Below are 12343 nucleotides of genomic sequence, written 5' to 3'. Positions count from 1 at the left end.
CAGATATGAACCGATACTTCTTAGCATCCTTTCCAATCCTGGATAGAACCACTTAGCATCCTCTCCAAGCCTGGAAACAGTTTTCTAAGTGTCAGTCTTTAACGCCGTATCTGTCAAAAAGGCAGCGATACTGCATTTCTTTGTTTTAAGCTGGCAATTTCAGGCAGCAGTCTTATTTCAAGTATAATAAGTTGTTCCAATAAGTTGTGATTTCCAACATTATGATTTTAATTAGGGAAAATTATTTTTGAGTGGAGTTTCCTTTTACTCATCATTGCCTCCAAATACCTTCTAATCATCTCAGTCTGCCTCAAGAAGTAGACTCACAACTTTACTTCACAGCCTTTTCCTCTATTCCAGGTTTACTGCGGTTAGAGGAGCTGATCCGTCAGTTCTTAATATCAAAAGATACGCTTTCTGTGCGGATGTTGGATGACTCCAATGATCCAACCCCGTTATTAAAGGAAATTCGCGATGACAAGGTCTCCACCATTATTATAGATGCTAATGCAACTGTGTCCCACCTCATTCTTAAGAAGGTCAGTATACCTTTATCCATATCTATAAATTCCGCTTACCATTTGTCTGCGTTATGTACGATTTTCCACCTCACTCTCCTTTTCCTCTCATCACAGGCTTCGGAGCTTGGGATGACGTCTGCGCATTACAAATATATTTTGACAACAATGGTGAGACCAGCTGTCCAGAAAGGGGAGGGTGGGGATTGAACATCTAGGCTGGAGGATAAATTGGGGGACTCATGTCATAAACAGTAATATTTGGAAAATAAATTGAGCCCCCCACCCGCCCAAAAAAAACCAGCAATGAAATAGATTGTGGATGGATAAAAAAAGACCTTTGTGCTCCCCTCTTTGTTTGTATGATATCACATTTGCTGATTTGTGGGTGAAATTGTGTCATACATGTCAAGTTATCTGCTCCTATGCACAAGCAAATGGCATGGCTATCACTGCGAAACGCGTGCGGTTATGGAAGAGAAATGAGAAGTAAGGGCATAGAGGGACATCTGCTATAAACCACACTTATTCTGTGTTCTTTACAGGACTTTCCGTTACTATCCCTGGAAGGGGTGGTGAGTGACCATTCCAACATCCTGGGGTTTTCAATGTTCAATAGTAGCCATCCCTTTTATTTGGAGTTCCTGAGAAGCCTAAACATGTCTTGGAGAGAAAACTGTGAACTCAACACCTACTTGGGGCCAGCGGTAAGTCACAGTGTCTGAATGATGTGTTGTGGAAGTGTCATCCTATGGGGGAAACCGTGGGGGAAATTCACAAAAACAGAGGTTATTCTGAGCGTAGTCCTCACCACTCTGTTTTACTTGCAGCTGTTAAATTAAACACACTCCCTACTGTAAATCACAGGGATATAAGAATCCACTGATCAGGCTACGTGTAAGGTAAGGATGTCGGGCTAATGGTTTTATACAGGCCATAGAAATCCAAGATCATCATCATCACCATTTATTTATATAGCGCCACTGATTCCGCAGCGCTGTACAGAGAACTCACTCACATCAGTCCCTGCCCCATTGGAGCTTACAGTCTAAATTCCCTAACATACACATACAGACAGACAGAGAGAGAGACTAGGGTCAATTATGATAGCAGCCAATTACCCTACTAGTATGTTTTTGGAGTGTGGGAGGAAACCAGAGCACCTGGAGGAAACCCACGCAAACACGGGGAGAACATACAAACTCCACACAGATAAGGCCATGGTCGGGAATTGAACTCATGACCCCAGTGTTGTGAGGCAGAAGTGCTAACCACTTAGCCACCGTGCTGCCTGAGATGACTTCTAATATCCATAATAATTACCAGTAGAGAGTGTACTATTCTTTATAATATGTGTTTTGTTTCTAATCAACACTGCAGTGATTACATCAGAACATCAGTTTCTATATATATTAGCCAAACTTGCTTAGTCTCCCATTTGAGATGATCCCAAATTTCAGGTAGGTTTCTCGGACCATCAAGGCCTCTATCCTGGATCCTTTCCACTACCTAGTGAAGTATGATGAGGGACTGTCAAGACACACAGTCCTTACAGCAAAAGGACGAGATTAGTGCTGACCTCATTAGTCCACGGTTTACCCCCTCCAAATACATGGACGACGCATCAGCCACCCTTAGCCTGGGAAGAGTTGAAGTGAGCAGAGACCTAGGGCTAGATTTACTAAGCTGCGGGTTTGAAAAAGTGGGGATGTTGCCTATAGCAACCAATCAGATTCTAGCTATCATTTTGTGGAAAGTACTAAATAAATAAAAGCTAGAATCTGATTGGTTGCTATAGGCAACACCTCCACCCGCAGCTTAGTAAATCTAGCCCCTAGGATTATTATTTTAAAATTTATTTAACTGAATCAAATGATTATAAGAACAATTAATATATAATTAAAACATATAATTCTAACATCCTCTTTGTAAGTAGCACATTATATATTAACGTTGGTTAATATGGTTTTAAATTTCCCGTTTGATAGACCAGTGACTATATTATAAAGGATGGCATTTATGTGAGCGTCATGGTTCATAGGTCACCACAGTTGAAAAGACATAATTGTGGGCAATTATTGAAATCATTTTCAAAGGAAATCTTTAATGTAAAAAAAAAAGAGAGGTGGGGCTTAAAAAGAAGGGTGGAGCTTATCTGCTTGATAGCTACATGGCAGTAATGTGGCACTTGTTCTATGCCAAGTCAGATCTGGCATAGATCAAGCGCATGGTGCTATTCAGAGGGGTATATAAAAACTATTGGAGTCCGTGTAGATGTGTTACAGCATTGGTGTAAAGTCATTGACCTTTAAAAAAGAAATTGCCAGCCACACACAAATGAGTGAGAAAATATCCCTTAGGAGTAATTTATTCCAGAATAGTGAGATTGGAAACACTTGTATATTGTCCTTTAACGACTGTCATTATTGGTAGGGATGGTAAGGACCTGGCTTTATTGGTAATTGCTTGAGGTCACAGTCGAGAGGGATGAAGGAAATGAAATAAACATTATACTAAGAGCGGGTAATGATATGTGGTACCGTGAGGATTATATTCACGGTCTGTGAATGTGATATACAGTAATACAGAGAACCAACGAGAACCTCCAGTCATATGTCCCTACTTTTTTTTTTCATCTCCCCTCCACCTGCCCCCAGCTCTCAGCTGCGCTCATGTTTGATGCCGTACACGTGGTGGTCAGCGCCGTGCGGGAATTAAATCGCAGCCAGGAAATTGGCGTCAAGCAGCTCTCCTGCAGCACATCGCAGATCTGGCAGCATGGGACCAGCCTCATGAACTATCTACGCATGGTAAGCGCCAGGGTGGGGTGTTCCAAAGTAGACGATCCCTCTGAGGTGGATCTCCCGTGCAGTTTTAAAAATCTAACATCAATAGTATGGTCGGAATAAAAGCTGAATTGCACTGTACAGTTATAAACATACTCTACTATTCTTGATAGCATAAGGCAGTGGTTCCCAAACTTTTGCAGTTCGCGGCACCCTTAGAGCCTCCATCATTTTTTCAAGGCACCCCTCCAAAATAATTACCGAGCAGTCCCGTTTTATAAGTAGTCAAATAAACGTAATAGGTATTTAGTTCAGGACAGAAATACTTATTTAGTTGTATGCAAAAATAATACACATAAATCCAAGGGAAATAATATTTTTATATATTTTTTTCAATTATATTTCTGTCAAATAATAATTTACAGCTAACTCACACTGTGCCCTCCTTCATCTCCGCACACTCTGTGCCGCCTCTGCATCCTTTCTGCCCCCTCTGCATCCTTTCTGCCCCCTCTGCATCCTTTCTGCCCCCTCTGCATCCTTTCTGCCCCCTCTGCATCCACGCTCTGCCCCCTCTGCATCCACGCTCTGCCCCCTCTGCATCCACGCTCTGCCCCCTCTGCATCTTTCCTCTGCCCCCTCTGAATATTCTCTCTGCCCCTTCTACATATTACCTCTGCCCCCTCTGCATCCACGCTCTGCCCCTTCTGCATATTCCCTCTGCCCCTTCTGCATCTTTGCTCTGCCCCCTCTGCATCCACGCTCTGCCCCCTCTGCATCTTCCCTCTGCCCCCTCTGCATCTTCCCTCTGCCCCCTCTGCATCCCGTCGTGGCCAAGAAGAGAGAAAAAAAAACAAGAAAAAAAAACTTACCAATCCGCGCGGCGCCCGGGACCCAGCAACCTTCCTCCTCGCTTCCCACTGAATGCCGGGCGTGACGTCATCACTCCCGTCATTCAGTGACAAGCGGCAGGAGAGAGGATGCTGGGTCCCGGGCGCCACCAGATTGGTAAGTTTATTTTGTTTGTTTTCTTCCTCTTCCTGTCCATGGCATACCTGTGACAGCGCCATGGCACCCCTGGGAGCCGCGGCACACAGTTTGGGAACCTAGGGCATAATGTATTAAAGTATGTGTCATCCATTTCTGTCTTGTACTTCCTATAATGCCATAAGCATCATTTAAGTTTCTTCTTGATGTGGGCTACTCTGTGGGCAGAAGACCATTTGGCATTAATGTCATGTGATTATGCACAGCCAATGTACTGACAGCTGGCAGTTTGACGAAGAAAGAGTCTCGCCAGCACAGTACTCCAGCCTGTACATAGGATTTTCACATTTTTATTAATGCTCATGAATATTTATCTATACCTGCTAAACTTGTGCAGACATGTAAACAGGTTAATGCAGAAGAAACTACATGGCTTTAATAAATAGTGGAATGCAACATGTTTTTTTCTATATATATTGTCTGCTCAGATATCTGGTAAATGTTTATTTGTGTGTAGGTGGCAGGTCAGCTGTAAGCATTTCAGATACTCTTCTTAGACACAATTCAAAGTGTCTTCATTGTCGTCAATGTAAATCTTAAGAAAAATGAGAGAGGGGGAGTGAGAGAGGATGAGGGAAAAGGAGAGAGAGAGTGGGAGAGGGGGAGTGAAAGAGAGAGAGAGAGTGGGAGAGGGGGAGTGAAAGAGTATGAGGGATAGGGAGAGAGAGAGGGTGTAGGTAGAGAGGGAGAGGGAGGTAGTGGGAGGGAGGGGGAGAGGGGGAAAGAGAGAGGGAGAGGTCAAAGAGGGAAAATAGGAGAGAGGGGGTTAGGGAGAGAGCGAGCGGGAGGGAGCAAGGGAGGGGGAATAAGAAAAGAAGGGATGGAGGGAAGAGGAAAGAGGGACAGGGAGTAGGAGAGGGGGAGTGAGAGAGGGAGGGAGGGAGGGGAAGAGAGAGGAGGAAAGTGGAAGAGATGGAGAGGGAGGCAAGGAGAGAGGTAGATACAGAGGAGGATAGGTTGAGAGGGAGAGGGAGGTTGTGGGAGAGAGGGGGAGAGAGAGAGGGGGAGAGAGGATAGATGGAAAGAAGGTGATAGGTAGAGAGAGAGTGGGATGTAGGGGGAGAGATGGCAAGGGGGAGAAAGGAGGAAAGGGGGTGTTAGAGATCAAAGGAGGGAGGGGGAGGGAGGAGGAGAGGGGAAGAGAGGGGGAAGGAGAGGGAGAGGTAGGGAGAGTGGGAGATAGGTCGAGAGGGAGAGATAGGTAGACAGGGGGTTAGGTAGAACGAGAGAGAGGGAGGTAGGGGAAGAGAGAGGGAGAGAGAGGGATAGGTGGACTGGGAGAGGGAGGGAGAGGGAGGTAGAAGGAGAGAGGGGGAGGGAAGAGGGAGAGAAAGACATTTGTGCAGGATCTAGTGATTATGTGTGAATGGATCCACAAGGCTCTGCCCACTGTATAATATCATATTTGCTATGAGTACTTATGGCCTGGCAGAAAGAATGGTGAGCATGTCAACTGTTGGCTAGTCTTTTCTATAGCATTACCAGAGGTGGAACTAGCGAACTGTGGACCCCGGTGCAAGGAGGTGGGGAGGAAGGAACCGGGGCCCAGACTCTCTGCATCTGCCATGCAGTGGGCCCATTATCTCCATGGGCCCCCAGTGCATGGCCCCTGCTGCACTGGTAGTTCCGCCACTGAGCATTACCTCCCACCCCAACCCCATACAAACTGATTGTGCACATATAGATCATTACATGTAATCTCCATTATTCCTCCCAGGTAGAGTATGATGGACTGACTGGACGAGTAGAGTTTAACAGCAAAGGTCAGAGGACAAACTACACACTGCGCATCCTGGAGAAGGCAGGAGATGGTCACAGAGAGGTAAGTACTGCATGAAGTGTTGTCTGGTATAACGCTAGGAAAGCGTATTTTGTGTGACGTGGTCGTTTTGGTGAAGTATGGTGTTGGTAACAGCAATGGCAGTGGTCTTGTGCAAGAATCTCTTAAGTGATTAGATGGTCTATTTATTAAACGGTGAAGAACCAAAATGCCAAGGCTCTTTCACCACTATTTATCAAAAGAGAAATCAGAGATTTCTCCCCATATCCCCATTGCCGGAGCTTACCGATGTCCCCATAGACCTCTATGCAGACAGCAGCAAAGTCAATTTATTAAGCTGTTAAAAGCTTGGTGTTACCTGCCTTTTATAATGGGATCTGCATTGCACTTCTGCCATTCGCCAGTGAATAGAAAAAAATGTTCGTGGGGCTCATAGCAGCCCTGGCATGTTAAATTGCAACAGTATTTTATTATGCAACGCTGCGATTTGCAGCTATGCATATTGATTCTTACTACACTGTATTAGTAAATAGACCCCTAAGAGACCAATGTGACTTCAGGAGATTTAGTTTCAAGGACATATTGTAGATAGTTTGTGTCTTTCTTCTAATACAGTCAGCGTCGCACACAAATAGCAGGAGGGTGTAAATGACGTTCCTGTAAAATGTTATTTGCAGGAACAGAGTTAAATTCAGATCTATAGGAGGTCAGAAATAAACAGCCGTAATAGGTTCAGGTTTGGGGATCTCTCCGGTTTGTAAGTATACAAGCTCTGCAAAATATATCTTTATATATCTGTGGATAGTCTCAATAGGGCAATGAGACTGCACCAATACATTGGCAATAGTTACAACAAAATACTATACCGACACTGCAAAAATGGACTGGATGATTTAAGTGTATAGGTGGCTGTGATTTCCACCACGTTTGGGAGAGTGCTGTTGTCCTTATATTGGGTAAAATAGTAGCCTTGATGCTTTGACCATACACTCTTCTTGGTTTAGGCTATATGGGGAATTGTATAATACAGTCACTTTGCTGTGGTTTAAATAAAGTAATTTTCTTGTTGGGGATAACCTGCCACAGTTGCAACACCCAAAAAATAAATCTACATAAATAAATTTAGTCTCAGGAACATTTTGATCAGGTGTTGTGTGACAGTGGCCTCATAAACAATTAACCCTTTCTTTACCTCAGGTCGGAGTCTGGTATTCAAACCGTACCCTTGCCATGAATGCCACCAGTCTGGACATTAATATCTCAGACACCTTGGAGAACAAGACTCTGGTTGTCACCACAATTCTGGTAAGTTCCCTTCAGCTGAGCTTCCATGATTCATCTCGGCATCTCTAATCTTAATGTTACATACACATCGTGGCCAGGATATATATAAATATTAGAGATGCTTTTCAGAAAACCGAGCCCACCCGAACTTAGGGGATCCGAGTAGGCTTGCGAGCCGGCTCGGTACTTTCGTGCGAGGCAAAACGTCATTGTTGCGTTGTCGGATCTCACGGGTTTTGGATTCCATAAGTACCTCCCTCCCCAGGAGATCCAGCGCCATTGCTCATACAGAAACAGGGGTAGCAGTGTTCTTGTCACTCTCCAGTCTCCAGTGCCATCGCTCAGTGCCATTGCTCACACAGAAACGGGGGTAGCAGTGTTCTTGTAACTCTCCAGTCTCCAGTGCCATTGCTCAGTGCCATTTCTCATACAGAAACAGGAGGGGTAGCAGTGTTCTTGTCACTTGACAAAAAATGACTGGAAATTAATGTTATTTCGGTTAAAAGTGATGGAGGTACAAAAAAAAAGAGCCAAATTATGTGACTTTAGCAAAAAAAATAGGGATTTTAGAAAAAAACATAAAGAACCAAAACCAAAACACACGAGGGCGGTTTTTTCAAAAACCAAAACACAAATTTAATCCAGATCCAAAACCATAACACGGGGATTAGTGAACATCTCTAATAAATAAATATATATATATATATATATATATATATATATATATATATATATATATATATATATTAGCGGCTCTGTACATTTCCTATGAACGTTCTTGACGCCATCTTTCCATCACCAGTAACACGTAGCAAGTTGGTGGAATCCAATCTAACAATCTAATTTTTTGCACATTTTTTTTAGGGGAAATATCACCCACCTCCCTAATGTTCCTTCTCCCCCCTCTCCAGGAGAACCCCTACATGATGCGTAAGTCGAATTTCCGATCCCTGTCGGGCAATGACCAATATGAGGGCTTCTGCGCGGAGATGTTAATGGAGCTAGCGTCACTCTTGAGGTTCAACTATAAAATAAAGCTTGTGGAAGATGGACTGTATGGAGCCCCGGAGCCTAATGGGTCTTGGACGGGGATGGTGGGAGAGCTCATCAACCGGGTAGGCCTTCTGAATTCAGTACATCTACCTTACGCTGATATCTGATGGTGGCTCTCGCTTGTTTAGTCTTGCCATATTTGTGTTGATAATGTTGTTTCACTGTCATTTACGTACAACAGGCAGCCATGTTGTGGGCTTGGCCAACATTCCTGAGAACGAACGCGTTAGCAGTGACGTTACTGAGACGTGAAGTGCAAGCAGCCGTTTTGTGGGCCAAACCACTTTGCTGCATTGTCATGAGTATTAACTAGGCGGGCAAAATGGCTGCTTCCGCTATGTATAGATAACAGTATACTTTAATAAAGTCCATCATAATTAGGAATTCTGATTTTACAGCTGTCACTGAAAAAGCCTCAGTTTTGTTTCTGGTTAAAATCAGGCAAAAAAATAAAATCTGATTGCCGGTTAGGGTCTCTCTGTGGCATTCAGGAACTTCCCACACTCTTCACAGCACCATAGCAAGTTTCCATTCCATCCCCTATCCCAACACCATTGGTCCACTCTTACACGAGGTCCTAGGGGGGCACCTCAAGGAAGTCAGAAGGGGTGCCCCAAACAGGCTATGGTGCCTGCTAGGCTCCCATGCTACTAGCGGTCATGAAACAAATGGTGGCGATGCTCCTACAAAGGGGAGGTGCAGAACCTAAGTATGAGGTAGCAAGGAGGGGGGATTGGAGGGTAGAGACATAGCTAAAATTCCAGGAAAGGTGCACCAGTGGTTATTAATACAAAGAAGACTCCACTTCATTACATCGGTCAAATATGTATATTATATTATTGTAATATATATAAAAATTATGTAAAAACAGCAACTTTTTTTGTTTTATAAAATACTGTGTGGATCTCTGGGATCTATGTTACACAGTTCCGGTTAATCTATGCTGCTTGTTGTATATTGGTGCTTTATTATGGAATTAATCTTTTTCAAACTTCTTATATAGATATATCATATAAAAAAAACACCTCCCTTTTCCCTGGGCTCCTGTCTCACTCCTCCCTCTCCCACGTGAATAAAACAAGATTGACACCAAAAATATGGAGAATTCAGTTTTTCTATGGTACATTTATTCATTAACACAGTTTGTATGTGAAAAAAATATAAAGACGCAAGAATAATAAACACCCAACTACCCCCCAAAATAACCAGAAGCTCTAATTATAATTAAAGCTTTTTTTATATTTAAAGAATATAATTGTAAGTCTGTTACTTTTTAAATATACATTTCCATAAATATTCTTTAAAAGCTCTAAGTTGTGTCTTCCTCTATCATTGTGTCTGATGTTGTTTATTTTGTGCTGAGCCCTTTAAACCCGTCCTCCTGAAGAATGTACTGGCAGCTATGCTTCGTTTGCTTGTTTAATCATATAATCAGTGTTATGCACATAAGGTTGGTAATTATTGATGAAAATAAGAAGAGCCGACATGAAACTGATCATTCGGTGGAAACATCGCCAGCTGCACTCTTGAGGCGTACATACAGTGTATGTGGGGTGTGTGTGTGAGTGTGTGTGTGTGTGTCAAATTGCTGCCTATGGTTTAAAAGCAGCAGAAATGTTTCATTTTACAAAGCTCAGCACTGGGAGTCCTGTTATACAACAAGTATTAGTATTCAGACAATGGGGTATATTTACTAAACTGCGGGTTTGAAAAAGTAGAGATGTTGCCTATAGCAACCAATCAGATTCCATCATTTATTTAGTACATTCTACAAAGTGACAGCTAGAATCTGATTGGTTGCTATAGGCAACATCTCCACTTTTTTAAACCATCAGTTTAGTAAATATACCCTAGTGTGTCTGCTAAGTGTGAACCATTCACAGGGCTTTGCTTGAGAGGCTGCTGATTTTTTTCTTCCACATTTGGTTTTATCTTTATCGTGAACTGATGTTTTCTTTTCCATTTGGTTTACCTTTATAAGCCACTGATGGTTTTTTTCCCATTTGGTTTTACCTTTCAGGGGCGCACGCTGGATTTTTAAGGAGGGTTACCCACCCAAAAAAAAAAAAAATATAGAGAGAGAGAGCTCCATTTTGGCAGCACTTTATATACAGCAGCCGTGGCGCTGTCAAAGAGCCACCGGGGACGCTTCTTTGACGGCGCCGCGGCTGCTGTATAGTACAGTGCCGTATGTAGGGGCACTTCGTTAGCGGAAGGGAGGGGTTTCTGGAGACCCAGAAACCCCCCCTGCGTGCGCCCCTGCCTTTTATAAGCCACTGATGTTTTCTTTTCCGTTTGGTTTAACCTTTATAGACCACTAATTTTTTTCTGTTCCATTTGGTTTTACCTTTATAGAGTGCCAGTAGTTTGTATTTTCCTTTTGTTTTTGCCATTGGGTAGCTTTAAAATATGAGCCCAGGGTAAAAGACTCAGCTCCGGAGCCTATTAGGGACATTTTAAAGGAAGAAAAAGGAGGCCGGCCAGTGACCCAGCCCAATGAAGCCTACTGTCCCCCTGCCTCCCGGCTCAGCCAACCCCCGGGTTTTGCCTTTATAGACAGCTGATTTTGTTTTTATTCCATTCCCTGTTGCTTAGTCAGCCCTACATTGTACTTCGTAGAACCAGTCAAAGCCATGTTTACCTGCTCTTGTCTCCAGTCCATACTCCTTGGGAGACGGATGAGAGATTCAAACACATCAACATATAGGTTTAATGTGTACTGTACAAGGCAGCTGATTGGTTTGCCTGCAGGTACTGTCCAATCAGCTGTTGGATACATTACACCGCCCTCCTCCCCCGTTTTAGCTAGCATTATAGCTAGAACAGATTAAGCCCACTGTTTCGGACAACACTCTAGTGTACCTGACATCAGACATAGAGAACCGGCTGCTTATTGCAGAGACTCTGAAGTGGGATAACACCACTGAAGGACTTCATATGGTATGGGAGGGGGCTGCTAATATGCAGGGGGGTTGTCCAAAAGGTTGTAATTTCTATGACTCAACGTTAAGTGCCTTGCTGATAGAAAGGAAGGCGCTAACAGATAGTTGCTACATTTCAAATTTCCACACCCATAACATACAAAGGTAACATATTCAATATATTCCATATATTAAATGTAATATAAAATAATAAGAATTATAGCACATCAACATGGTCTGTGCTAAATTCAACGTGTAGTGGGTGAGACAGCGATATGATGGGTGAGATAATCAGTATTTCATAAACACTTCTCATATCGCTGCAAACAACTGGTCACCGTTATGTTTTTCATTGTCTGAGTGCATGATCATTTTCAGTTCTTATGTATTTCATTATCGACTAACTTTTTAGCATTCCCGTGGGGATCCTGATTTAATTAATATTTATCGTAGACTAAAATGGTTACAGTTTTGGTCATTCACGAGAATCATGGTCTCCGATTGATCAGAATTCCCGACATTAATCACCTGCTAATGCCTGTGCGTTCTGGCCCAGTGACAGGGAACAAGATTTTATTAATGAACATTTTGCGGGCGGGAGCCGGGAGCAGAGGTCTGTCTGGCAGCGGAGATTGGAGAGGCCTGAGGCCTGCTGCATAGAGCATGTGGAAGACGGGATTTTCTCATTCTGACCAAGTCAGTTTAATGGATGGGATGGACGGATGGAGGGGGGGTTCGTGCAGGCCTTTATATTAATGGATAGCGGTGTGGGGGAAATTGTCAGCGGTACACAGGGATAAGAGTAGCTATCTTAAATGATGGAGGGTTAGCCTGACGGAGATACTAAGTAATGGTTTACAGGCAAATTTTAAAAGCTAAATAAAAAGCAACACACCAAGCGCTGTTAGGGAATAATGATTAATCAAACAATAATATAAGCAGGATATTGAAAAT

General features: G+C 43.2%; 1 protein-coding gene across 1 annotated transcript in view; it reads left to right on the top strand.

Annotated features, from left to right (window-relative positions):
* GRIK5 (glutamate ionotropic receptor kainate type subunit 5) overlaps positions 1–12343 on the top strand; it is a 188088-nt gene that overhangs the window by 133527 nt on the left and 42218 nt on the right. Inside the window, exons 6-12 of the mRNA XM_075191084.1 lie at positions 361–539; positions 636–689; positions 1064–1225; positions 3176–3328; positions 6069–6173; positions 7329–7436; positions 8327–8530. Coding sequence (XP_075047185.1) covers positions 361–539; positions 636–689; positions 1064–1225; positions 3176–3328; positions 6069–6173; positions 7329–7436; positions 8327–8530 — 965 coding nt within the window. The remainder of the gene's footprint in view (positions 1–360; positions 540–635; positions 690–1063; positions 1226–3175; positions 3329–6068; positions 6174–7328; positions 7437–8326; positions 8531–12343) is intronic.

Source organism: Mixophyes fleayi, chromosome 11 (genome assembly GCF_038048845.1).
Source record: "Mixophyes fleayi isolate aMixFle1 chromosome 11, aMixFle1.hap1, whole genome shotgun sequence".
Taxonomy (NCBI): Eukaryota; Metazoa; Chordata; class Amphibia; order Anura; family Limnodynastidae; genus Mixophyes; species Mixophyes fleayi.
This window is presented reverse-complemented; position numbering and strand designations above follow the sequence as displayed.